A 24,566-nucleotide genomic window follows, 5' to 3' on the forward strand; every position below is an offset into this window, starting at 1 on the left:
AACACGTGTTAGATGAGCTTCGTTCAGGCATCAGTTACAGTGCTGTAGCCATGAGTGCAATGGTGATGAATCAATGGTATATATTAGATAAGGTGTCTTGAAACAGAAACAGACATGAAACAGGGTTCTATATTGATCAGTTGATGAAAATATTGCGACCAGAGGCTCATTGGAACCTAACTCATGTCCCCTAGGAGCAGTGGTTCAGGTTTGCTAATTGTAGTGACTTTAAAGAGCATAATTACTGTGAATAATGAGAATCAACTGTGTGTGTAAATATGTATGTATATTTTATATTTATAATTATTTTATGTTTATGATGACTGCATTTGTGATGATTTTATATTCATATATAATATTTATGTACAAATCCCTTTTTATCCAAGTTAAGAAAGATTAGCTCAGGGCAGAGGAACCCACAGAGTTGCCTGGGGAGCTGGGCCGGAAAGGTTCAGGCAAAGTGAACATTTAAAGGATACAGGCTATCAAATGTATATCACCCATATCAAGAGCTGCAGGAAAGGGCCCAGAAGCGGCTTTTGATTTGTGTGTTCACCTGCCATGCTCTCAAATTCAGGTCAGAAGTAAGGCATGTCCTAATCTCTTACATCTGCCACCCTAGGGAGGGGATCCCAGCGGGCTTACCCTCCCAGTTGACTTTGGTGGCTGGCTGTGCTCGTAACTGAGCTTCGTGGCTCTGTGTATGGCGTGCTTTGGCTCTCCCTGCAGAAGCAGCAAGAGAAGCTTGGGTTGGGCACTTTGTGCTTTTGATGTGAACACTGATAACAACCCCTTTCTTCCTGGCCAGCTTTAAACCATATTGTCCAGTAAGCTGAGCTGGCCTTTGATCAGCAGCCTTCCAACGCTGCCTCCTTTTCCTTTTCAGTCCTTACTCCCTGTTCCTCTGAACTTACAGGACCTCATTCTTAATTGTCAGCAAATTCCAATTTAACAGGTTGCTGATAAGATATAAGGTGCTACACTTCCACTGTAATGGGAAACCCTTAAAGTGAATGGTGTCTTGACATGACCCCTTCAGGCCCAAAGAAGTTTATTTTTGATGGTGGGATATTAAAAAGGTTAGGAAGTAAGGGAGTCTGGAATTTTTAAGCAGGTCTATTTCCAGCCTCTCTTTTGGTGGATTAGGAAAATAAGATTCAGAAAGAGGGAGAGGCTTGATCAGGGTCACACAAGAAGTCAGTGGCTGGTCGGGAACACTCTACTTGTCGGCTCCCAGGCTCCCTGCCTATTCAGATCATAGCTTATAGGTAGCCATGTAGTTAGCTATGTCCCTGAATATTAGCCTTGAGCGTATATCTAGGTCTTTACAAAGTTCAGCATACTTGTCCTGAGCCGACTGGGTAGGGAGCACACATCAGTTAATAGTGTGCAGACCCCCAGAGGTGCTATGGATCAATTCCATGTGACAACTTTCTGGGGGGTGGGGAGAAGGGGAACAAGGCTGGTTAGGGCTACTTGGTCCTAAATTTGTATTTTAAACCAGTGAGTTCCAAATCCGGGCTGTGACTCAAAAGCAGCTGTAAATTATGTTTACAAACTAGGGGAACTAGGGAAATTAATTCAAGATGAATCATAAACTTAAACATAAAAGCTAAAACTATAAAGCTTCCAGGAGAAAACACAGGACAAAATCTTTGCAATCTGGGGTTAGCATTGGTTTCTTAATAGGATACAGAAAGGAATAGGCCTACCCAAAAATGAAAAATTTGACTTTATTAAAATTACAAACATGTGCTTATCAAAAGGCACCATTGAGAATGTCAATTGGCAAGACACAGAAGGGGAGAAAATATTTGCAAAACATACATCTGACAAAGGACTTATGTCCAGAATGTAGAGAGAGCTCATAGAACTCAGTAATAAAAGGAACAACTCAATTAAAAGATGGGCAAAAGGCTTAAAGAGACACCTCATGAAAGAAGATTAAGAATGTCCAGTAAGCACAAGAAAAAGTACTCAACATCACTGGTCATCAGGGAAATGCAACTTAAAACCATAATGAGATACTACTACACACCCACCAGAATGGCTAAAATTAAAAGACTGACAATACCACATGTTGGTGAGTATGTGGAGTGCTCAGAACTCTCATACATTATTGGTGAGAGTGTAAAACGAGCATTTGGGAAGAGCTTGGCAGTTTCTTATTTAATAACAAATTTAAAAGCCTGCCCCATAATCCAGCAATTCCAGTCCTAGATATTTACATGAGAGAAAATAAAAACATAGGGGTCCTCTAAAAGATTTACACAAAGACATTCAGAGCAGCTTTATTTATGATAGCCAAAGAGGGGCAACAGCCTAGGTGTCCATGAACAGGAGAATCAATAAACAGTGATATATTCAAATAATAAAATATTACTCAGCAATAAAAAAAGCCCAAAAGTATTAATTTAGGCCACAACATGGATGAATCTCAAAAATTTTATGTTGAGTGAAATAAAGCAGCCATAGAGAGTACATTCAGTACTATGCCATTTGTATGATGTTCTAGAACAGGCAAAACTAATGGTGGGAGCAAATGAAAATGCAACAGAACAATGGTTGTGCATGTGTGTGTGTGTTTGTGTTGTGTATGGGGGTAAGATGAAAAGAGGCCTGAGAGAACTGTCCAAAGTGATGGAAAAGTCTCTACTTTTATAGGGGTTCAGGGCACATGCACATATGGCTTTGTCACAACTCCCTTAAGAATTGTGCATTTCGTTGTAGGTAACTTTTGCCTTACAAAGACTGATAAATGTTGAACCTTAGTAAATGATAAGCTTACTGAAGTGTTTAGATGAGAAGTCCTGATGTCTGCAACTTACTATAAAATTTTAAAATTTGTCGAAAAATAAGATGGATTGGTGGATGAGAGAGAGGTGGCCAGATATGTGATAAGGCAAATGTAACAGTATGTTAACAATTGTAGAATGGAGGTCATTTTCCAAGGTCCCAACCTTACCCTTTACCCCCATCACTGTGTGGGAAGCCCTGTGGAATCTTGATAAACCTCCTCCCTTTCACACTGTGTGGAGATGAGGAAGGGCTCAGCCTAATAACTTCTAACCTCTGTAAAACCAGAAAGAATTCTAGAATCTGCTCTTCTACTTTGCAAACCCCACTCTGTTCCTTGGAGATTGTAGGAAAATAGAGATTCCTGATGTCATAGAGCTAGGGATCCCCTTTCTACATGCTTCAGAGCAAGGAAATCAGAGTGACTATTCCCAGAAACCTTGCTGCATATGCATGGGTTGGCATCAGGATTATTCCTAGATTTAGGATAGGACCTGCATCTGAGGGAGCTCGGCTTTGAGTCATCTATCTAGAAATGCAGTACTCTGACCTCGCAGTTGTCTGTGGCAAAGAAAGAAGTCCCCTGTGTCTGTGTCGAATAAATTCACCTCCTGCTTCACAAAGGGACATTGTGAGGATTAATGAGATCAGTGTAAAGACACTTGCCTTAAGTCCTCTGGAGGACGGAGGAACTGGAAGTCGAGAGGAGTGGATTTTGTGCAGTGACTCACCCTCTGGCTGTCCTTCCTCCTGGGCAGGGCCCTGCTCCGGCAGCAGGACCTCACATGCTCCTACTTTGGGATCACGTATACTGGACCGAGGAGTTTCTCATTTGCAGTTTTCCAAAGCACAAAAGAACAAGGTTCCTTCTTCTGTTGATGATGCTGTGTCACTATTTCCACAGACACACAGAGAGAGACAGAGAGAGAGGGAGGAGCTGGGGGAGAGAGGAACACAGAAAGACATCCTCTGTTTAAGATTGCAGTCTTTGTCTGGGAGATGGGGAGGTGATCCCTCCTCTCCGCATGGAAACACCATGCTGATGGGCTAGTGGGTTCACACCCTTTTTAATGTTACATGAGCATGAAGCCAGGAAATGTTAAAGCCAGAAGACGCCCCACATTATGAGCCAGCCACATTCCACACACGTCAGCTCACACGCTGTCTATTTAACTGTCATGCATTTGATATCGAGTGAGCTTGTGTCCTTTCTGTTGCCTTTAAAATTTGCCTGCAATATTTTTCTGTACGTTACTTTTTTCCTCTTTTGCGTCCAGTTTTTGTTTACACTGGCTGTGACTCCGATCTTGGGTTGAAAGTTAGGGAAGTTGCTTATATGGGTTTTCAGGATTTCTGAATATGAAATGCAAGGAAATTGCATAATGTTGCAGAGTTTCCTCTTCTTGTTGCTTGCTTGTTACCCAAAATACAGTAGTTCCTTCTAGAATCTTGAAGGAATTTGGCAGGTCTCACCCGCTGATGATCTATTGTGGTCTCGAGAGTCAGTGTTATCCTGATTTGAGGTTGATTTTTTTTCTTGAGGTCAAACAGCAAAGCTTCCTGAACTATAACTATGGCAACAGTGTTTATATAGCATGCAAATCGAAGTCCTGTGGGGTTAGGGGGAGCACTCACCCACAACATTCACTGTTAGTAACCCCAGAAACGTTTCGCTCGTGCTTAATTTACCAGGCCTGGAAATAGGTTAAGATAATTAGCCTAGGCCTTCACTGGATATCTGAGTGGACCCCACCACCTGCATGCTCCAGGAGGGGCTGTTTCACCTTTTCCCTTGAAATTCTATCAGCTTCATTCGAGACTTCTCGCAGAGAAGGGCAGTAAGTGCCAGCAACACTCCAAGTAGAAAGCTATAAGGATAATCTGCTTATCAAGGTCATTATGACCGGCTTCTGACCCACGGAGGAAGACTCAGACAAGAGAACGTGCATCCTGGGTCTTAAGCTCCTCTCCCTCAGTCAGGAGCGATTTCTTGGACTGAATATATGCCCAGCCCTGTGTTAGATGCTGGGTGGACCCCCATAGAAGTGTAAGACAGAACTGGCCACTGGGGATTTATTTGGAGATGAAAAATAATGGAAAATGAAAAGCTGTGTCCTGAAGCATTAAATTCTATAGAGTGGCCTGTTAGAGCAGTGAGAGGTCAGAGAGAGGAGATGGCAGGGAGGTCTGCAGCCAGTAGGAACCCTTTGTGGAGGCAGAGGAAAGGGAAATGCCATTTTTGAGCACTTTCAGGCACTGTGAAACTATTTTTAATTCTCCCAATACTCCCACAAAGTATTATTACTTAGCTCTCCTTCACCATAAGAAAACAGACTCAGAAATGTTAAATAACCATCCAAAGGCACACAGCTAAAAAGGCCCATGGAACCAGGCCTGCATGCCAAGTCTCCAGGGCCCACAGCACACTCTGTCTACCTGCTTTGCCTCAACCAACTCCATTTCCCCTTGTTCTGGAATCTATCCAAGTCTTGTACAGGTGAAAGGACAGGCTAACAATAATGAAACCTCAACAAATGAAGCTGAATGTGTCAGCCCAGGAATGCCTAGGGCTGCCTTCTGGACGAAATGGGGCTTAGCCCTTTGTGTGGGAATGACATTCAGTCAGTGGGCTTGCTTTAGTAGACCAGGAAGAGCTCTTAACTGTCGGATATTTTCATCCAGCTGAAATCTGCCTTCCTGGGACTCCACACTGACTTTCATCTCCATTCAGAGCAGTAAGTCTTCCCCTTCTTGGACATGACAGCCCTTCAAGTATTTGAAGACCAGTATTGTGATGTCTTGAAGGCTTCTCTTCTCCAGCCGGAGCTGTAGTTCAGGGCAACACATCTGGCGGGAGCTATGTGTCTGATAGATTAGAGCAGAGACAAGAGAGAGGGACCAGCAAGAACCGGGAGAAGGCCAATGTCGAGATCCAGATGAGAAGACAAAACCTGACCTCAGGCAGTAGGAAAAGAAATGGGGATGACGGATAGATTCAGGATACATGACGGTGAGAAATCTTGTTATTGGACAGATATGTGAGGTAGGCGGAAGGGGGGAACTCAAGGATGAATGAATTTACTTTCTTTCCCCCTCTACTTTGTTGTGTATTTTTCTTTGTTCTTCATTCTAGAGTTCCCTATGAAGCTTAACTAGGCTTTTCTCTCATGAGCTTTTTTGGTAATTGCCACGGCTCTTGGCTGCAAGCAATAGAAACACAACTTAAAGAAAAAAAGATGTTTTGGTTCACTCATGGCAAGAGCAGGGATGACACTGAGCTGCATCCTGAGGTTCGGACAATGCCGTCAGAACCTGGTCTCCCTTCCTATCACAGCTCCACTTTCCTTTGGCCTGTTTTACTCAGGCTTTGCCTCTGTGGTGGCAGGGGTTGGCCACAAAAGCTCCAGGCATGTGTCCTATTCTCCTAGCAACATGACAAGGCCTCGTTCCCTACAGTTGTGATAAAAAACATTAAAAACAAGTCCTGTTCACTGCATTTGGCCTGGGGCGAATCACATGCACACTAGGATGCCAGGTCTGGATCCCCTGGCCAAACCTGAAGATGGAGTTGGACTCAGCCCCAGCCCCCGCCAGTAGCGTGGTGGGGTGGCTCCCAAGGGAAGTGAGGGTGGAACCCCTGGCAGTAGAGGAACCTGGATGCTGAGCAGAGGGAGCCGGGAGCATGTATTCTGAGCACTTTGCCTCCCCGCACCGTTACTGAGGAATTGCACAAGAGGTAAGCCCTTTATAGTCTTAGGTGCAAAGCAGCAGGCAATGCTTGAACTAATAGAACAGAAAGTGTGTTTTTCTACCCATCGTCATTGTCATAATCATGAACAGCAAGTGGTCATTGTTACTCACTGGCTTGCTGGTGTGTTGGTGAGCAAGTCTTCAGGGGCCGTCAAGAGACTATCCAGCTGGCTTTGGGAGCACAGCCGCTTGTGCTGGGCCATTTTCCAAGAGACTGCCTTTGTCCTAAGGCGCCTCTGTTGCATGGGGGAGGGATCCTCGGTACCGTGAGCTACAGTGACCCCTTCCTGGTGACCCCATGGACTATTAGTAGCATTTGCTGTCAGTTGTTGGGTGTAGAGCTAGCATTCAGCGGTGTCCCATAGAAAATAAGTGGCTGTATGAGGGATTCTGACAGGCTTGAGTCAAACCAAATAAGATAAATGTACTTTATCTTGTCTCGTAATAAGACCTGAATTGTGTATTTCCCTTTCTCTCTAAGGTAAAGATTCCTAGAGAATTTGCCAGGTGTTTAGAAGAATGAGATATACCCACTTGGAAATGATAGACCTGGCTTACTTTTTCTGTCTGGTTGATGCATCAACGCATTGTCCTCCTTGCTTCAACGTGAGGATTTTTTTTTTTTTTTCATTTCCATCTCTCTTTTATTCCTCTACCCACAAACTGTTCATCCAATCAGTACTTACTGAGTGGTCTGCTATATTCCAGTTAGTAAACCTCTTTGCATGTAATTCTGCAGGGCAAGAGCAAGGTCTTCATGTTTGCTCAGGAACAGGTCCCTGGGAAGAGCCATCAGATATATTTTTATTGGTTTCACTTTCAAAAGAGCCTCCCTAAGACAGCAAATGCAATACCGGTAGCAGTGGAAGAGGCAAGCCAGAGGAAGCGTTGCCAGGTGAGAATTAGAAAAGTAGCAGCAGCCATTTTACTTCCTTCTCTGGAGCACCTTCTGTCACTCGGGCTGTGGTGACAAGAGGCCTATTTCTAATGGGAGAAGGAGGAACCAATACCAGCTCCCCAGCTCTGGACCTTCGTGTTGAGACATGTCCTCATTTACTCCAAGCTCTTCAAACTGGTTTTATCCCCACAGGCTGAAGATTCAAACAATTAATTTTTTTTCCATTATGGTTTATTACAGGATATTGAATATAGTTCCCTGTGCTATACAGTAGGACCTTGTTGTTTATCTGCTTTATATATAGTAGTTTGTATCTGCTCGTCACAAACTCCCAACTTATCCCCCTCACTCCCTTTCCCCTTTGGTAACTATAAGTTTGTTCTCTATGTCTGTGAGTCTATTTCTGTTTCGTCCATAAGTTCATTTGTTTCATATTTTAGGTTCCACATGTATGTGATATCACATGGTATTTGTTTCTGACTTACTTCACTTAGTATGATAATCTCTAGGTCCATCCGTGTTGCTACAAATGGCATTATTTCATTCTTTTTTATGGCTGAGTAATATTCCATTGTATATATGTACCACATCTTCTTATCCATTCATCTGTCGATGGACATTAGGTTGCTTCCATGTCTTGGCTATTGTAAATAATGCTGCTATGAACCTTGGGGTGCAAGTATCTTTTCAAATTATAGTTTTGTCTGGATATATGCCCAGGAGTGGGATTGCTGTATCATATGGCAACTCCATTCTTAGTTTTTGAAGGAACTTGCATACTGTTTTCCATACTGGCTACACCAATTTACATTCCCACCAACATGTCAGGAGGATTCCCCTTTCTCCACACCTTCCCCAGCGTTTGTTATTTGGGGGTTTTTTAATGATGGCCATTCTGATTGGTGTGAGTTGGTACCTCATTGTAGTTTTGATTTACATTTCTCTAATAATTAGTTATGTTAAGCACCTTTTCATGTGCCTATTGGCCATCTGTATGTCTTCTTTGGAGAAATGTCTGTTTAGGTCTTCTGCCCATTTTTTGATTGGGTTGTTTGTTTTTTTGTTATTGAGTTTGTATGAACTGTTTGTATATTTTGGAAATTAAGCCCTTGTTGGTCACAAATATTTTCTCTCAGTCCGTAGGTTGTCTTTTCATTTTGCTGATGGTTTCCTTTGCTGTACAAAAGCTTATAAGTTTGATTAGGTCCCATTTGTTTATTTTTGCTTTTACTTCTTTTGCCTTGGGAGACTGACCTAAGAAAACATTGGTACAGTTTATGTCAGAGAATGTTTTCCCTATGTTCTCTTCTAGGAGTTGTATGGTGTCATGTCTTGTATTTCAAACAGTTCATTCTTGAAAGCTTTTCTAATTGTGGCCTGTGGACCACCATGAGAAGAGAGGGCCTCCTCGATCCAAAAATTCATGTCCGTTATTGGTTGGTGTTGCACAGGCCAAGGGTGTCTTACTGGTAACTTCTGGTGGGTGTTACTAAAAGTTCCTACATTAATCCTGTTTAATAGAGTTTGCTTAGTATTCGAATGTGGTGCTCTACTCAGAAATCTGCCTACCACATAGTCCTGGGCAAAGCTGTCAGTTCTCTCTGTCTGTACTCTTAGCTTTTTTTTTTTTTTGGAATTTTATTTTATTTATTTTTTTATACAGCAGGTTCTTATTAGCTATCCACTCTATACATATTAGTGTATATATGTCAATCCCAATCTCCCAGTTCATCACACCACCAACGCCCCCGCCACTTTCCCACCTTGGTGTCCATATGTTTGTTCTCTACATCTGTGTCTGTTTCTGCCCTGCAAACTGGTTCATCTGTACCATTTTTCTAGGTTCCACATATAGGCGTTAATATACGATATTTGTTTTTCTCTTTCTGACTTACTTCACTCTGTATGACAATCTCTAGGTCCATCCACGTCTCTACAAATGACCCAATTTCGTTCCTTTTTATGGCTGAGTAATATTCCATTGTATATATGCACCACTTCTTTATCTATTCGTCTGTCGATGAGCATTTAGGTTGCTTCCATGACCTGGCTAGTGCAAATAGTGCTGCAATGAACATTGGGGTGCGTGTGTCTTTTTGAATTATGGTTTTCTCTGGGTATATGCCCAGTAGTGGGATTGCTGGGTCACATGGTAATTCTATTTTTAGTTTTGTAAGGAACCTCCATACTGTTCTCCATAGTGGCTGCATCAATTTACATTCCCACCAACAGTTAAAGAGGGTTCTCTTTTCTCCACATCCTCTCCAGCATTTGTTGTTTCTAGATTTTCTGATGATCCCCATTCTGACTGGTGTGAGGTGATACCTCATTGTAGTTTTGATTTGCATTTCTCTAATGATTAGTGATGTTGAGCAGCTTTTCATGTGCTTCCTGGCCATCTGTATGTCTTCTTTGGAGAAAAGTCTATTTAGGTCTTCTGCCCATTTTTGCATTGGGTTGTTTGTTTTTTTAATATTGAGCTGCATGAGCTGTGTATATATTTTGGGCATTAATCCTTTGTCCACTGATTCATTTGCAAATATTTTCTCCCATTCTGAGGGTTGTCTTTTCATCTCGTTTGTGGTTTCCTTTGCTGTGCAAAAGCTTTTAAGTTTCATTAGGTCCCATTTGTTTATTTTTGTTTTTGTTTCCATTACTATAGGAGGTGGATCAAAAAAGATCTTGCTGTGATTTATGTCAAAGATTGTTCTTCCTATGTTTTCCTCTAAGAGTTTTAGAGTGTCCAGTCTTACATTTAGGTCTTTAATCCATTTTGAGTTTATTTTTGTGTATGGTGTTAGGGAGTGTTCTAATTTCATTCTTTTACATGTAGCTGTCCAGTTTTCCCAGCACCACTTATTGAAGAGACTGTTTTTTTTCCATTGTATATCCTTGCCTCCTTTGGCATAGATTAGTTGACCATAGGTGCGTGGGTTTATCTCTGGGCTTTCAATCCTGTTCCATTGATCTATATTTCTGTTTTTGTGCCAGTACCATATTGTCTTGATTACTGTAGCTTTGTAGTATAGTCTGAAGTCAGGGAGTCTGATTCCTCCAGCTCTGTTTTTTTCCCTCAGACTGCTTTGGCTATTTGGGGTCTTTTGTGTCCCCATACACATTTTAAGATTTTTTCTTCTAGTTCTGTAAAAAATGCCATTGGTAATTTGATAAGGATTGCATTGAATCTGTAGATTGCTTTGGGTAGTATAGTCATTTTCACAATATTGTTTCTTCCATTCCAAGAACGTGATATATCTCTCCCTCTGTTTGTGTCATCTTTGATTTCTTTCATCAGCATCTTATAGTTTTCTGAGTACAGGTCTTTTACCTCCTTAGGTAGGTTTATTCCCAGGTATTTTATTCTTTTTGTTGCAATGGTGAATTGGATTGTTTCCTTAATTTCTCTCTCTGATCTTTTGTTGTTACTGTATAGGAATGCAAGAGATTTCTGTGTATTAATTTTGTATCCTGCAACTTTACCAAATTCACTGATTAGCTCTAGTAGTTTTCTGTTGGCATATTTAGGATTCTTTATGTATAGTATCATGTCATCTGCAAACAGTGACAGTTTTACTTTTTCTTTTCCTATGTGTATTCCTTTTATTTCTTTTTCTTCTCTGATTGCCATGGCTAGGACTTCCAAAACTATGTTGAATAATAGTGGCAGGAGTGGACATCCTTGTCTTCTTCCTGATCTTAGAGGAAATGCTTTCCGTTTTTAACCATTGAGAATGATGTTTGCTGTGGGTTTGTCGTGTATGGCCTTCATTATGTTGAGGTAGGTTCCCTCTATGCCCACTTTCTGGAGAGTTTTTATCATAAATAGGTGTTGAATCTTGTCAGAAGCTTTTTCTGCATCTATTGAGATGATCATATGGTTTTTGTTCTTCAGTTTGTTAATATGGTGTATCACATTGATTGATTTGCATATATTGAAGAATCCTTGCATCCCTGGGGTAAATCCCACTTGATCATGGTGTATGATCCTTTTAATGTGTTGTTGGATTCTGTTTGCTAGTATTTTGTTGAGGGTTTTTGCATCTATATTCATCAGTGATATTGGTCTATAATTTTCTTTTTTTGTAATATCTTTATCTGGTTTTGGTATCAGGGTGATGGTGGCCTCATAGAATGAGTTTGGGAATGTTCCTTCCTCTGTAATTTTTTGGAAGAGTTTGAGAAGGATGGGTGTTAGCTCTTCTCTAAATGTTTGATAGAAGTCACCTGTGAAGCCATCTGTTCCTGGACTTTGTTTGTTGGAAGATTTTAAATCACAGTTTCAGTTTCATTACTTGTGATTTGTCTGTTGATATTTTCTATTTCTTCCTGGTTCAGTCTTGGAAGGTTATACCTTTCTAAGAATTTGTCCATTTCTTCCAGGTTGTCCATTTTATTGGCATAGAGTTGCTTGTAGTAGTCTTAGGATGCGTTGTATTTCTGTGATGTCTGTTGTAACTTCTCCTTTTTGATTTCTAATTTCATTGAGTCCTCTCCCTCTTTTTCTTGATGAGTCTGGCTAATGCTTTATCAATTTTGCTTCTCTTCTCAAAGAACCAGCTTTTAGTTTTATTGATCCTTGCTATTGTTTTCTTTGTTTCTATTTCATTTATTTCTGCTCTGATCTTTATGATTTCTTTCCTTCTGCTAACTTTGGGTTTTGTTTTTTCTTCTTTCTCTAGTTCCTTTAGGTGTAAGGTTAGATTGTTTATTTGAGTTGTTTCTTGAGATAGGCTTGTATTGCTATAAACTTCTCTCTTAGAACTGCTTTTGCTGCATCCCATAGGTTTTGGATCATCGTGTTTTCGTTGTCATTTGTCTCTAGGTATTTTTTGATTTCCTCTTTGATTTCTTCAGTGATCTCTTGGTTATTTAGTAACGTATTGTTTAGCCTTCATGTGTTTGTGTTTCTTTACGTTTTTTTCCCTGTAATTGATCTCTGATCTCATAGCGTTGTGGTCAGAAAAGATGCTTGATATGATTTCAGTTTTCTTAAATTTAGTAAGGCTTGATTTGTGATCCATGTTGTGATCTATCCTGGAGAATGTTCCGTGTGCACTTGAGAAGAAGGTGTAATCTGCTGTTTTTGGATGGAATGTCCTATAAATATCAATTAAATCTAGCTGGTCTATTGTGTCATTTAAAGCTTCTGTTTCCTTATTAATTTTTTGTTTGGATGATCTATCCATTGGTGTAAGTGTGGTGTTAAAAAGTCCCCCACTATTATTGTGTTACTGTTGATTTTCTCTTTTATAGGTGTTAGCCGTTGCCTTATGTATTGAGGTGCTCCTATTTTGGGTGCATATATATTTATAATTGTTATATCTTCTTCTTAGATTGATCCCTTGATCATTATGTAGTGTCCTTCCTTGTCTCTTGTAACATTCTTTATTTTAAAGTCTATTTTATTTGATATGATTATTGCTATTCCAGCTTTCTTTTGATTTCTATTTGCATGGAATATCTTTTTCCATCCCCTCACTTTCAGTCTGTGTGTGTCCCTAGGTCTGAAGTGCTTCTCTTGTAGACAGCATATATATGGGTCTTGTTTTTGTCTCCATTCAGCGAGCCTGTGTCTTTTGGTTGGAGCATTTAATCCATTCACGTTTAAGGTAATTATCAATATGTCTGTTTCTGTTACCATTTTCTTAATTGTCTTGGGTTTGTTTTTGTCGGTCCTTTTCTTCTATGGTGTTTCCCACTTAGAGAAGTTCCTTTAGCATTTGTTGTAGAGCTGGTTTGGTGGTGCTGAATTCTCTTAGCTTTTGCTTGTCTGTAAAGCTTTTGATTTCTCTGTAAAATCTGAATGAGATCCTTGCTGGGTAGAGTAATCATGGTTGTAGGTTCTTCCCCTTCATCACTTTCAGTATGTCTTGCCACTCCCTTCTGGCTTGTAGAGTTTCTGCTGAGAAATCAGCTGTTAACCTTATGGGAGTTCCCTTGTATATTATTTGTTGTTTTTCCCTTGTTGCTTTCAATAATTTTTCTTTGTCTTTACTTTTTGTCAATTTGATTACTATGTGTCTCGGCGTGTTTCTCCTTAGGTTTATCCTCCTGGGATTCTCTGCACATCCTGGACTTGGGTGGCTATTTCCTTTCCCATATTAGGGAAGTTTTCGACTATAATCTCTTCACATATTTTCTCAGGTCCTTTCTCTCTCTCTTCTCCTTCTGGGACCCCTATAATGCAAATGTTGTTGCGTTTAATGTTGTCCCAGAGGTCTCTTAGGCTGTCTTCATTTCTTTTCATTCTTTTTTCTTTATTCTGTTCTGCATCAGTGAATTCCACCATTCTGTCTTCCAGGTCACTTATCCATTCTTCTGCCTCAGTTATTCTGCTATTGATCCGTTCTAGTTTATTTTTCATTTCAGTTATTGTATAGTTCACTCTGTTTGTTCTTTAATTCTTCTAAGTGTTTGTTCTTTAATTCTTCTAGGTCTTTGTTAAACATTTCTTGCATCTTCTCAATCTTTGCCTCCATTCTTTTTCTGGGGTCCTGGATCATCTTCACTACCATTATTCTGAATTCTCTTTCTGGAAGGTTGCCTGTCTCCACTTCATTTAGTTGTTTTTCATGTGTTTTATCTTGTTCCTTCATCTGGTAGATAGTCCTCTGCCTTTTCATTTTGTCTATTTTTCTGTGAATGTGGTTTCTGTTCCACAGGCTACAGGATTGTAGTTCTTCTTGCTTCTGCTGTCTGCCCTCTGTGTGCTCTTAGCTTTTTGAAGGATGTTTTTTGGGTATCCCAAAGTGTCTCAAGCTGGTTGTGGTTTTCAGTTACTGCTATACTTGTATGTATTAATGGAAGTTTGTAGAATTACTGTTATGTTTAAATTGGGTGGAAATTCTGATCTTACATAATGGTTGTGTTGTTGCGATTTTAATTACTGCTTAGCTTCTTTTGAGTTCTTTGTTGGTCACCAAGCTTTTTTTTCCTTTGGAAAGTGGGACTGGGTGGGGAAGTTCTATGAAGTTGTGGTTGAATACAGATCTAGTCTAGAAGACTCTGCCACTTGTTAGCTTTGTAACCTTTGGAAAGTTATTTAACCTACAAGATGGTGTGAAGTGGAGGCAGTGGTAGTACCCCATCAACTGGAGGATGAAATTAAATAATTCATGTAAATGCTGAGTATGATGCCTGGCACATAATCGGTGGTGGAAAAGTGATTGTGGTGAGTAGTTACTTTTATATTTAACTGCCATTTAAAAAACATTGAGAACTCTTGCTAAAGTTGACTTTAGATTTTATGCTTTCCATTAGTCCTTTAATTAGTTTCATTTGGTTAAATTTCAATGCTAATGAGGCCAATGTCACTGGATCCCTCAAACCACATACCCATCCTTAGCCATTTATCCCGTAGGGGATAAGTATTGATATGAAGAGACAGAAAGATGAGGATTTGGTGATGTCACATATGGCACTCGGTAAGTGCTGGGTAAACAAAGCCATTCCCACTTAGTGCTATTCCTACGCCAACATCTGGCCTGGTGATGGTGATGAAAGGTCATCTTTACAGAATGCTCTGTGGGCCACAGAATTTGTATTCTACTCTCTGTGTTAAATGTTTTCTATGTATTGTCTTATTTAATTTTCACAGTGACCCTAAGAGATAGGGAACATTAATGTCCCTATTTTACACTAGCAAAGACTGAGGTTTAGAATTGTGAAGTGATTGGACTGTATAGCCAGTAACTGGTAGATCTGGACTTTGAACCTAAGCAGCAGATAAGCACAAATCTGTTACCCCTGACAGACAGTTTAAAAGAGCAAGTCCTAGTGATGGTGGATCCATTGTGTCACACAGAGAGGAGGGTCAAAAATTATATCTGATGTTGTAGAACCAGCTTGGGCAGTGTTTTGGGGTGTGGGCACGTAGCTCTGTTTTGTGTGTCCCTACATGTGCGCATCCAAGGAACAAGCAGGTGGGAGGGGTTTAGATGTTCCAGGCTACTTGGAAGAGACCTCTGGGAATGACAAAGCTTAGGTGTGAATTCAAGTGCAGTTGAAAAATGAGCAACAGATTTAAGTGAATTTGCCCATGAATCTATTTCTCCAACACTTTCATTTTGTGCTGATTTTGATCCAAAGTGTGATGTGGCCAAGTGCTAATGCAGCTGTGTATCAGAGGGAAAAGTGAGATTGCTTTGTCTAATTATTGCTCTATTTATGCCTTTAATTTATAAGTTTAAAATAATTTCCTTTCTGTGCTTTCTTGGTAAGGCCTGAATAATGGTAATAAAGGACACCCGTGGAAAAATTCTGGGAACCCAAATGACTCTGTATTCTCTCTTAATTCTCTAGGGACACGTAAATTGAATTGGCTCAGCAGTGAACAGAATTGATTACAAAATCACATCTTAGTGCAGAGGGAGCATATGAAAGCTTTGCTCACCCTCCTTTGATTTAATTAAATTGTACTCCCATCATAGCTTCTGGGTGAGGACTCATAGAATCGCAATGCCCTGTGATTTGTATCAAAGACCTACTTTCCTGCCCTGGTGTTTATCTTCAGAATCGAGCCCTGTGGTTCAAAGAATATGAAGTGTTACTTCTGTGTTAGGTGCCAGCTGGTCACATGGGTTAGTGGTGAATGCTTCAGGCTGGAATCAAAGGCCATTCCCAGTTTCATTTTCTCTCCGAGTCATGGCAAGTTCTTTCTAACAGTGACTCACCTTCCCTAACTGCGCACGACATCTCATCACCTTTACCGTCATCATCATCATCATCATCATCATCATCATCATCATCATCATCATGATGTCTTATGTATCACGTGGTTAGTGGTTAAGAGCTTGGGCTTTGGAGACAGACTGTAGGAGTTTCTGTCTGGATTCTGCCCAATTCCAGCTGCCTGACCTTGGGCAAGTGACCTAACCTCTCTAATGCCTCAGTTTTCTCATCTATATGTCAGGAATAATTAGGTTGGTGTGAGGACTAAACAAGATAAATGCATATACAGTGCTCAGAGTGGTGTCTGACACATAATAAGGCTTTTGTCACCATCGTTTGTATTAATTCGTTATTGCTGTTGTAATTATTTTATAATGAATCTCAGATGGACCCTGATAACATAAAGTAAACGTATGTAATTTGTATTCTCTGGAAACATGCACTTGAAAACAAATGTTCATTGGTATGGATATGTAACAAATTCTCATACACAGTGTTCAGCAGAAACTAGTGCATCCCTGAATGAAAGTACTATAGAAAGTCAGAGGGCTCAGAGACTTGCATGTGGCCAGGTCTTAGAGTACTCTGGCTAAGCAGGATGGTTAGACTTTAGCTTAAGTTGGGTTGTTGAAACTGTGTATTAACTGATTTATTCTTCCTAGGAGCCATAATTCAGGAATTGTTGAGTGACTCATGTCCCCTTGAATTGATCCTGGACATTTGAGTTCTATCCTTGTAAGACAAAGGCTCTTGAGAGGCTTACTTGAAGGCATACAAACCTAAGATAACTCTACTAATCAATCCTAAGATAGAAGCCACTGCCAAAGAGACCTTTTATTTTAGGAAATTGCCCTTGTCTCTGAACCTCAGTCTGACATTAGTGGGCAACTATGAGATCTAAAGAAGGTTTCCCCAGAACAGACTGAGCATTTCTAAAGGGCGAATCGCATGCCCTCTGCTTCTGCCAGAACGGAAGGTATTTACAAACCATAGACTACTGGTATGGCTTGGTAGTTGTGTGCATTTGTCACTGCCTGGAAAAGTAAATGACAGTTGGAACATCCCTACAACGGCAAGATAGACTAGTACACCACCTTCCAGCTTTGTGTCCTTGGACAAACTATGTAACCTCTCTGGGCCTCAGGTTCCACACCTGTAAAATGGGAATAACACTAGTACCTAACCCACAAGGTTGTTAAAAAGATTTGATGACGTCACGTATGGCACTTGGTAAGTGCTGGGTAAACAAAGCCGTTCCCACTTAGTGCTGTTCCCACGCCAGCATCTGGCCCGTGTGATGGTGAAGCTGCTCCCCCACCCCGGGCCTTCCTTGTTGGGCCATGTAGTCACGCAGTCCTGGCAGGCATGGTTTGTTAGCTTCATTTCAAACTCATTCTCCTTGGCTCATTTACCCAAACCAGACAGAGATTAATGGCCTGGCCTCAGAGGATCGGGCGGCACATGTTCCTGGTGCCTTTGGCTCACTGATATCGCCTCTCTGATTTGGGGAATGCCTGGGTGTTCCAGGCCTGGGCCTCCTGAGCCCCAGGAAACATTAAAAGAAAGTAATTTGGTACAAATTCACCTCCTAGTAAAGGAGGGCTGAAAGCCCTGTATTTTGTTGTTCCTTCTGGATTTTGCCATTTAGAAACAGGAGCAGGTTTCTCTGGGATAGGATGTTTGAATTTAATGGGAGACATGAAGTGAGCAAGGATGGCTGGAAAAAATACTTGCCCAAATATTGTCTCTTCCCCTGTGTTTCCCTTACCTACCTGTCCGATTTTAGTGCATGCCATTGACCGTGAATGGCTCGTCCTCGCTATTACGAGGTTACCCACTTCGCTCTGCAGGATTGTGCCGCTGCCTCTCTCTTTGCCACGTCCTCATCACCTGCCCTTCTCTTTTGTGCACTAGTTGCCAAGTGCACTGGCCTTCCTCCCTCCAAAAGGCCATACCAGACTCACAGTCTTTTGACTCCTTTTATGCATATAAACTGATGCCTTTTCATTCATCAGACAATAATGCTTGAAGTACAGAAACCCCTTTATTCTCATCTTTCTGACCTTCAGTAAGTGCCTGTGTGTCTTTGTAGTCTCCTTCAGGAAATGAATAATGATCATAAAATGGAGTGGTTTGTTAAATTATCTGTTTGATAATTCAAAGACCTTCTTGGCTGACTCCTTCAGTTTATAGATGGGACAGTAGAGACCCGCAGAGGGTGAGAGACTTACCCAGTGACACAAGGCAATCGGGGGGCCATCTTGGAACTATCACCCAGCTCTTGACCAGCATCTCACCCATATTTCCTAGCAGGTAAAAAGTCCCCTTAGGGTGTCATGGCTCTTTTTTCAGAGATGCTTGGCTCTGTTCCTCAAAGGGTTAAATAAGTGGCTCTCAACCAACAGTGGCCATGACAATCATTTGGAATATCCTTTTTTTTTTTTTTTTTAAGTTATGACCAGTTTCATGCTATGCCTTTTCATACCTACAGAATCATAAGCACCAAAGAAAGATTTGGGCACTATGATTTTTTTTCTAAAGCAGAGGCTTTATTATCTTATTTAATAATGTCAGCATATCAGGGATTGGCAAACTATGGCCCACAGGCCAAATCCAGCTCACCACCTACTTTTGTATGGCCCATGAGCTCAACATGGTATTTACAGATGAACATTTGCAATTGACTTGATGATGAGAAACATTTTGAACTCTATTTAAGCTAAATGTTATCCTTCCTCTATAAAAAATGCTATTCTTCTGATTAGTCAATCTGTATTTCAAAAAATTGTACTCCTTGGAAAAGATACTCCAAGTGGTTGTGCTGACCACTCTTGCCTGAGAACCAGTTCTTTAACCCCTGGATGAACCAAGCCAAGCATCTCTGAAAAGAGCCATGCAACCCTAAGATTGATTTTCACCTGCTAGGAATATTATACCTGTATTTCGAAAACTTACTATATTTTGAATTTTGTCAAGAAAAAATTGTGGGAATTTGTCTTCTCTCTTGTTTTACAAGTACCTGTATAATATCATTGATTTGACTTGCCTCCTGGCCTGCAAAACCTAAAATATTTACCAGCCTGTCCTTTATAAGAAAAAGCTTGCCGACTCTTTCAGTGTGTCATTGTTTTTTATTGGGGTACATTCCCTTTTATGAATTCTATAAATCATTAAAGGGTTTTCTATTGTAAAAGTAATATATTCTCCTTATAACATTCAAATTCACGGAAGTATATGAAGTAAAAAATGATTGGTCTCATCCCCCAGTGTTAGCACTTAAGAGTTTGTAATGTGTCTCTGTCCAGACTTTGCCACGTACTAGCTGTGAGACCTCAGTTAACCTCTCTAAGCCTCTCAAATTCTCCATCTGTAAAACAGTGATAATAACCGTTCCTACCCAACAGAATTGTTGCATAGATAATTTGAGATAATTCCTGTAAATTGCTTAGTGTGTTGCCTGGTGTGCAGTTAATGCTTAATGATTTGTAACTAATTACATTTTTTTCTTCCTTTTTAGTTTATATACAAACATAAGTTTGGGTTTTTTTTAAAGGAGGAATATGATTTTTTTTTCTTTTTTTACAATAAAGTCCAGAGGTGATTCTGATGTGCACACACTTAAGCGCTGAAGTAAATACTGGGAAGTAGGTAATTATAGAAGGGATTTCTATTTGGGGGCCAGAATTGCCTTCCATCGTCTAGCACAAACCAGGGAAGAGGAGAAGGTAATGGTTTTCTTCAGCGAACCTGTAGGGTAGTATAAAATTCACACAAGTAAATGTTATTTCTGTTTTCCAGGTCTACAACTCGAACAAGGACAGCCAGAGCGAAGGGAGTAAGTATGTTGCTTGGATACTTTTCTACAGGTGGGGGTGGGCCTGGTCCTGGAGAAGTTGCTATTCTGGGGAAGAACCACCAGGAGGTGCTGTGGGCATGTTGGGTCGCCCCATTTCCCCAGTGCAGCCGAGCTACTTCTGCTGCAGCTTATGGTGTCAGTGACTCCAGGATGGTCAGTGAGCCTGACTGGCAAGGCCGTGATGACATCTTGCACTGTATAACCCTTCACACTGTACAAAGAATTTTTATGTACATTATCTCAGTTAATCCTTTGTTGTCTTAAGAATGTAGCTCCAGTCACCACTTAAAAGTCACTTAATCCGATAACACCCAGCTCCCCCAGCGCCCTGTCCTGTGGGAAGCCAGAATTGACTTTTCCTCCCTCACAGTCTCGCTCCAAGGACTGGAGAGCCAGAACCATCTTAGTGATCGCTTAGTAACTAACTCTGTGTTCCTTGTTGCCACTTTGGGGAGTTAAGAGTGGAGACGAAGAACTCTGTCATAATATTCCTCTTTGCTGGGAGTGACCCTGGGCAGCCTCTGTAGAATATACAGCACATTTCCTCTGCTACTGGCTCTGAGCACTCTGGTTAATCATGATTTCCAAGGGCACCTGTAACCTTGTAAAGATGATGGGATTAAAATGAAACCGCTATTGCTAGAGTGTTTGGGCTGATTATCTCCTTGGTGCACAGGGGAAAAAACAAATTCCTGCCACGTTGCTACCAGAGTACAAAGGAAATTCTGTCCCCTTGCCTCAGATTTGCTTTGTAAAATCCACTTGGAAAAAAAATTCCAAGATAGCCCTACCATGACTTCCAGTAGTGTCAGTAAAACAGTACCTCTTCATGTGGACAAAAGGCTGGGCTGTTTTATGTGTGTGTGAAATCCATTCTAGGACAGAGCTTTTCTTTCTTTCATTCCTTCCAAAATACAGATTCTACCAGAAGTTTTAAATAAAATATTAAGTAATTTGGAATGGTTGCTATTGGTAGGTTAAGAGGCCTTTAGGAGAGGAAAAAATGTTTCTTTTTTTTCCTTCAGGAATTGAACAAGGGGAAATTTTTTTCAAGTAAATATTCAAGGAAAAAAGTCATTCTCCCCCCCCGCCCCCCCGCCCCGTGTCAGGTGGGATTGTTTTAGAATATCTGAAATCAACTCTGGTTAACTTGGCCTAAAATAACAGTACAAAAATAATAATAATAATAATAATAATGAAAGAATACAGAAGCCTTCAGTGTAACTCACAGTAAGGTAGGAAGACCTGAAGAACCAAGGCTTAAAAACAGACCAGTTCTGGAGACCCAGGGACCAATGAGAAAGGGTCTTCTGGATGATATTTGCAGGATGGTAAAGCCCTTAAACTGTTTTTTAGTCCTTGCCTCACTCTTCTGAAGGTCCAGATTCCCAGGAAAGATAGCATCAAGGTGGTCTAGCTGTGGTCCACCCAGGGGAAGACAACACACCTTGATTGATGGTTTCAACAGTATTCATAAAATGGGAGCAGGGTGGTTTACCAAAGGGAGATCGGGGAAGCCACCGGGACAAGAGAGGATAGATGCCAAGCAGGCTGAAATAACAGATGCCCACACCATGCCCTAACCTGGGAGACACTTCTATCATGAAGGACCCAGGAACTGTGGGGGACGAGATGCATATGAATGGAGAGCCCCCCACTTCACCCCACACCAGAAGTTTGCCTGTAACTTTTGACCTTACGAACCTACTTCTCTCCCCTTGAGATAAGTGCCACTAGATTTGAAAGACGACCATGACTCTGCTGGTGGGCGTGGCAGCTGGTTGTACTGTTTTGTAAGGCCTTTGGGGCATATGTATCGGAAGCCTTTAAAAAGTAAATATCCTTTGACCCAGCGATTTGTCCTAAAGAATAGGCTGGAGTGCAAAGATGTTTCTGTAAAAAAGTTCACTGGAGCATCGGTAATAATAGTGAAGAATTGGAGACAATCTAAACGTTCAATAGGAAGTCCATTAAAAATATCATAAAGTACTATGTAGCCTTCAAAAAGAACAAGAGAGATCTTGGTATATTTGCAGAAATGGTATCCACAGTATACTGTTCATTGAGTTTTTTAAAATTCAGGTTGTGGAACCATGCATTTATTAAAATAAAATAGTTGACTCATCTAGATACATTGATAGGAAAAAAGTCTGGAAATACATTTATCATTAAACTCTTACTCAGGATAGATGGCAGATTATTGCGAGACACTGACCTTCTACTTTAAATATTCTGTGTACTTTGCATTGTCGACAAAGAGTATGTATTTTACAGTAATGGTGATTAATAGGTAGCGTTTATCGACTGCTTACTGTGTTTCAGCGTGTTTTATCCATATTAGCTCATTTAATGCTCACAGCACTGACTGAGGTAGGTGCTTTTGACCTACTTTGTAGATTAGGAAATTGAGGTTGGTGAACTCAAGAGATGTGATTTAATCTGAGTTCTGTCTGATTCTAACGTCTTTGCTGTTAACCACAAGAATATTCTACCTCCCTAGGAAAAGAACAATACAGAAAGTTCTATCTTGGGAAACACAGACACTTGCAACATTTTGCTTTCGGCGTCCCATTATCCACGGGGTGCAGAGAGTTGGCTGCCTCGAGTCTCTGATGATTCTTCAATGGCTTATTACCCTTTCATATAGGAAGTGGGAAAGAAAAAGATGTGCTAAACATATTGGCCACTTTTCCAGGAGTACTTTTGATAGAAACAGGTTTTCTAGGGTATTGCTATTCTTTTTTTTAAATAAATTTATTTATTTTTGGCTGTGTTGGGTCTTTGTTGCTGTGCGTAGGCTTTCTTTAGTTTCGGCAAGCTGGGGCTACTCTTCATTGCGGTGCACGGGCTTCTCATTGCGGTGGCTTCTCTGTTGCGGAGCACGGGCTCTAGGCACATGGGCTTCAGTAGTTGTGGCATGCTGGCTCAGTAGTTGTGTCTTGCGGGCTCTAGAGCACAGGCTCAGTAGTTGTGGCGCACAGGCTTAGTTGCTCCGCGGCATGTGGGATCTTCCCGGACCAGGGCTCGAACCCGTGTCCCCTGCATTGGCAGGTGGATTCTTAACCACTGTGCCACCAGGGAAGTCCTGGGTATTACTATTCTAAAAGATGTTCTGTTCACTGATTTCCAAGCTGGCAAAACCAGAGGACTGTTCTGGGTTGGTGCTTCCTCCTGTCCTTTGGCATTAGGAACCCCTGTTCACATCACACAAGCCTTAGGTTGTCTTCCCCTCCCCTCCAGAGCGCTTGTCTCTTTCGTATTCCTCATGGCAGTGATTTGCAGTTTCACTGCGCTCATCGCCACAGGTGGCGCTATTGCCCAGGGTCTGATTGTTCTGCAACTCTGTTTATATGACAGTCAAAACTTTTTTAAAGGTAAGAAGTCAATCTGATAGGAATTTAAGAGCGGGACGTTGCACTTTTCGCCTTTAATAGCCATTTCCAAATGTCTAGCATTTTCCTTTCTAGAAAATATTTTGGTGGGAATTTGAATGCCAGCATTTTATCACAGAACCAGAATGTTTTCAAGAGACAGGTAGCAAAAGGGAATTCCTTTGGGGACACTTCTGAATTTGTTGCTTTTCTCTTGAAGTTTCTCTCAGGCCGTACAGTGCCTGTGGGGTATAAGACAGGGCCGTAAATAATGTCTGGCAGCTGCTGGTATTTTCCAAATGGCCCAGTTGCCAGGAGAGGATGGCAGCAGATAAATGCATACACATTTCTTTGCAGAGCCTTTTTCCCCTCCTCTTTCTTCTCTGGATCTCAGGTATAGTGAGTGATTTAATCATAATCCCCGGTTTGTGGCACATGATCATCACAGGCCCCTCCCTTTCGCCCTTCATTCATTCATTTATTCATTCACTCACTCCCTTTTAGTTCTTTTCCCACCTCCTATTCCTGTCCTCCCCTTCACCGTTCTAATGTGTACCTTTAAAGTGTATTCTTGGACAATGAGTATCTTTTATCTCCCTGTGTTTTTAAGTTACATAAATGTTTGTCTTGTTCTGTTTCCTGCTGTGCCCCCTCAGCATTGTGTTAGGAGCCGTCCATATTCCCCTGTCTACCTCCAGACTGTGGCTTCCGTCTGCTGCACACTCCACGGTGTGTAACGCTGTGCAGAGATGCACTCCACTCCGCGTGCCTCCCAGTCCTCATCACCACTAACAATACCACAAGGAGCGTCTTTGTACATGTCCACCTGTGTGAGAATCTCTTTGGGCTTTACCCTCAAGGAGAGTTGCTGGTTAGCCAGAGGGTGTGTGTGTACTTAGTTTGAGGGAAGGCTCTCACCTTGTGACCTAGACTGGCCTTTCCCCAGTCCTCCCAGCCCGACAAGAGTATTTCCCCATTCCTGCCCACTCTTCTCATTATATTCAGCTTTCTAATTTTTTGCCAGTCTAATAGATATAAAATGGTAGCTCATTGTTGTCTTAATTTGTATTTCTCTAATAATTAACGTGTTTGAGTATCTCTTCATATGCCTGTTTACTGGGTGTCCTCTTCTGCTTTTTGCCTATTTGTGTCCTTTGCCCATTTTTCTATTGTGGTTACCACTTTTTTTTTTTTACTGCTGATTTGTAAAGTTCCTTCTGTATTC

The 24,566-nt window shown here is 41.2% G+C and overlaps 1 protein-coding gene across 4 annotated transcripts in view; it reads left to right on the forward strand.

The window, feature by feature from the left end:
- ARHGAP26 (Rho GTPase activating protein 26) overlaps nucleotides 1–24,566 on the forward strand; it is a 470,734-nt gene that overhangs the window by 225,595 nt on the left and 220,573 nt on the right. For all 4 annotated transcript variants that reach the window (XM_036847117.1, XM_036847118.1, XM_036847119.1 and 1 more), the window contains exon 12: nucleotides 19,913–19,949. In XM_036847117.1, the coding sequence (XP_036703012.1) occupies nucleotides 19,913–19,949 (37 nt within the window). The remainder of the gene's footprint in view (nucleotides 1–19,912; nucleotides 19,950–24,566) is intronic.

Source organism: Balaenoptera musculus, chromosome 3 (genome assembly GCF_009873245.2).
Source record: "Balaenoptera musculus isolate JJ_BM4_2016_0621 chromosome 3, mBalMus1.pri.v3, whole genome shotgun sequence".
Taxonomy (NCBI): domain Eukaryota; kingdom Metazoa; phylum Chordata; class Mammalia; order Artiodactyla; family Balaenopteridae; genus Balaenoptera; species Balaenoptera musculus.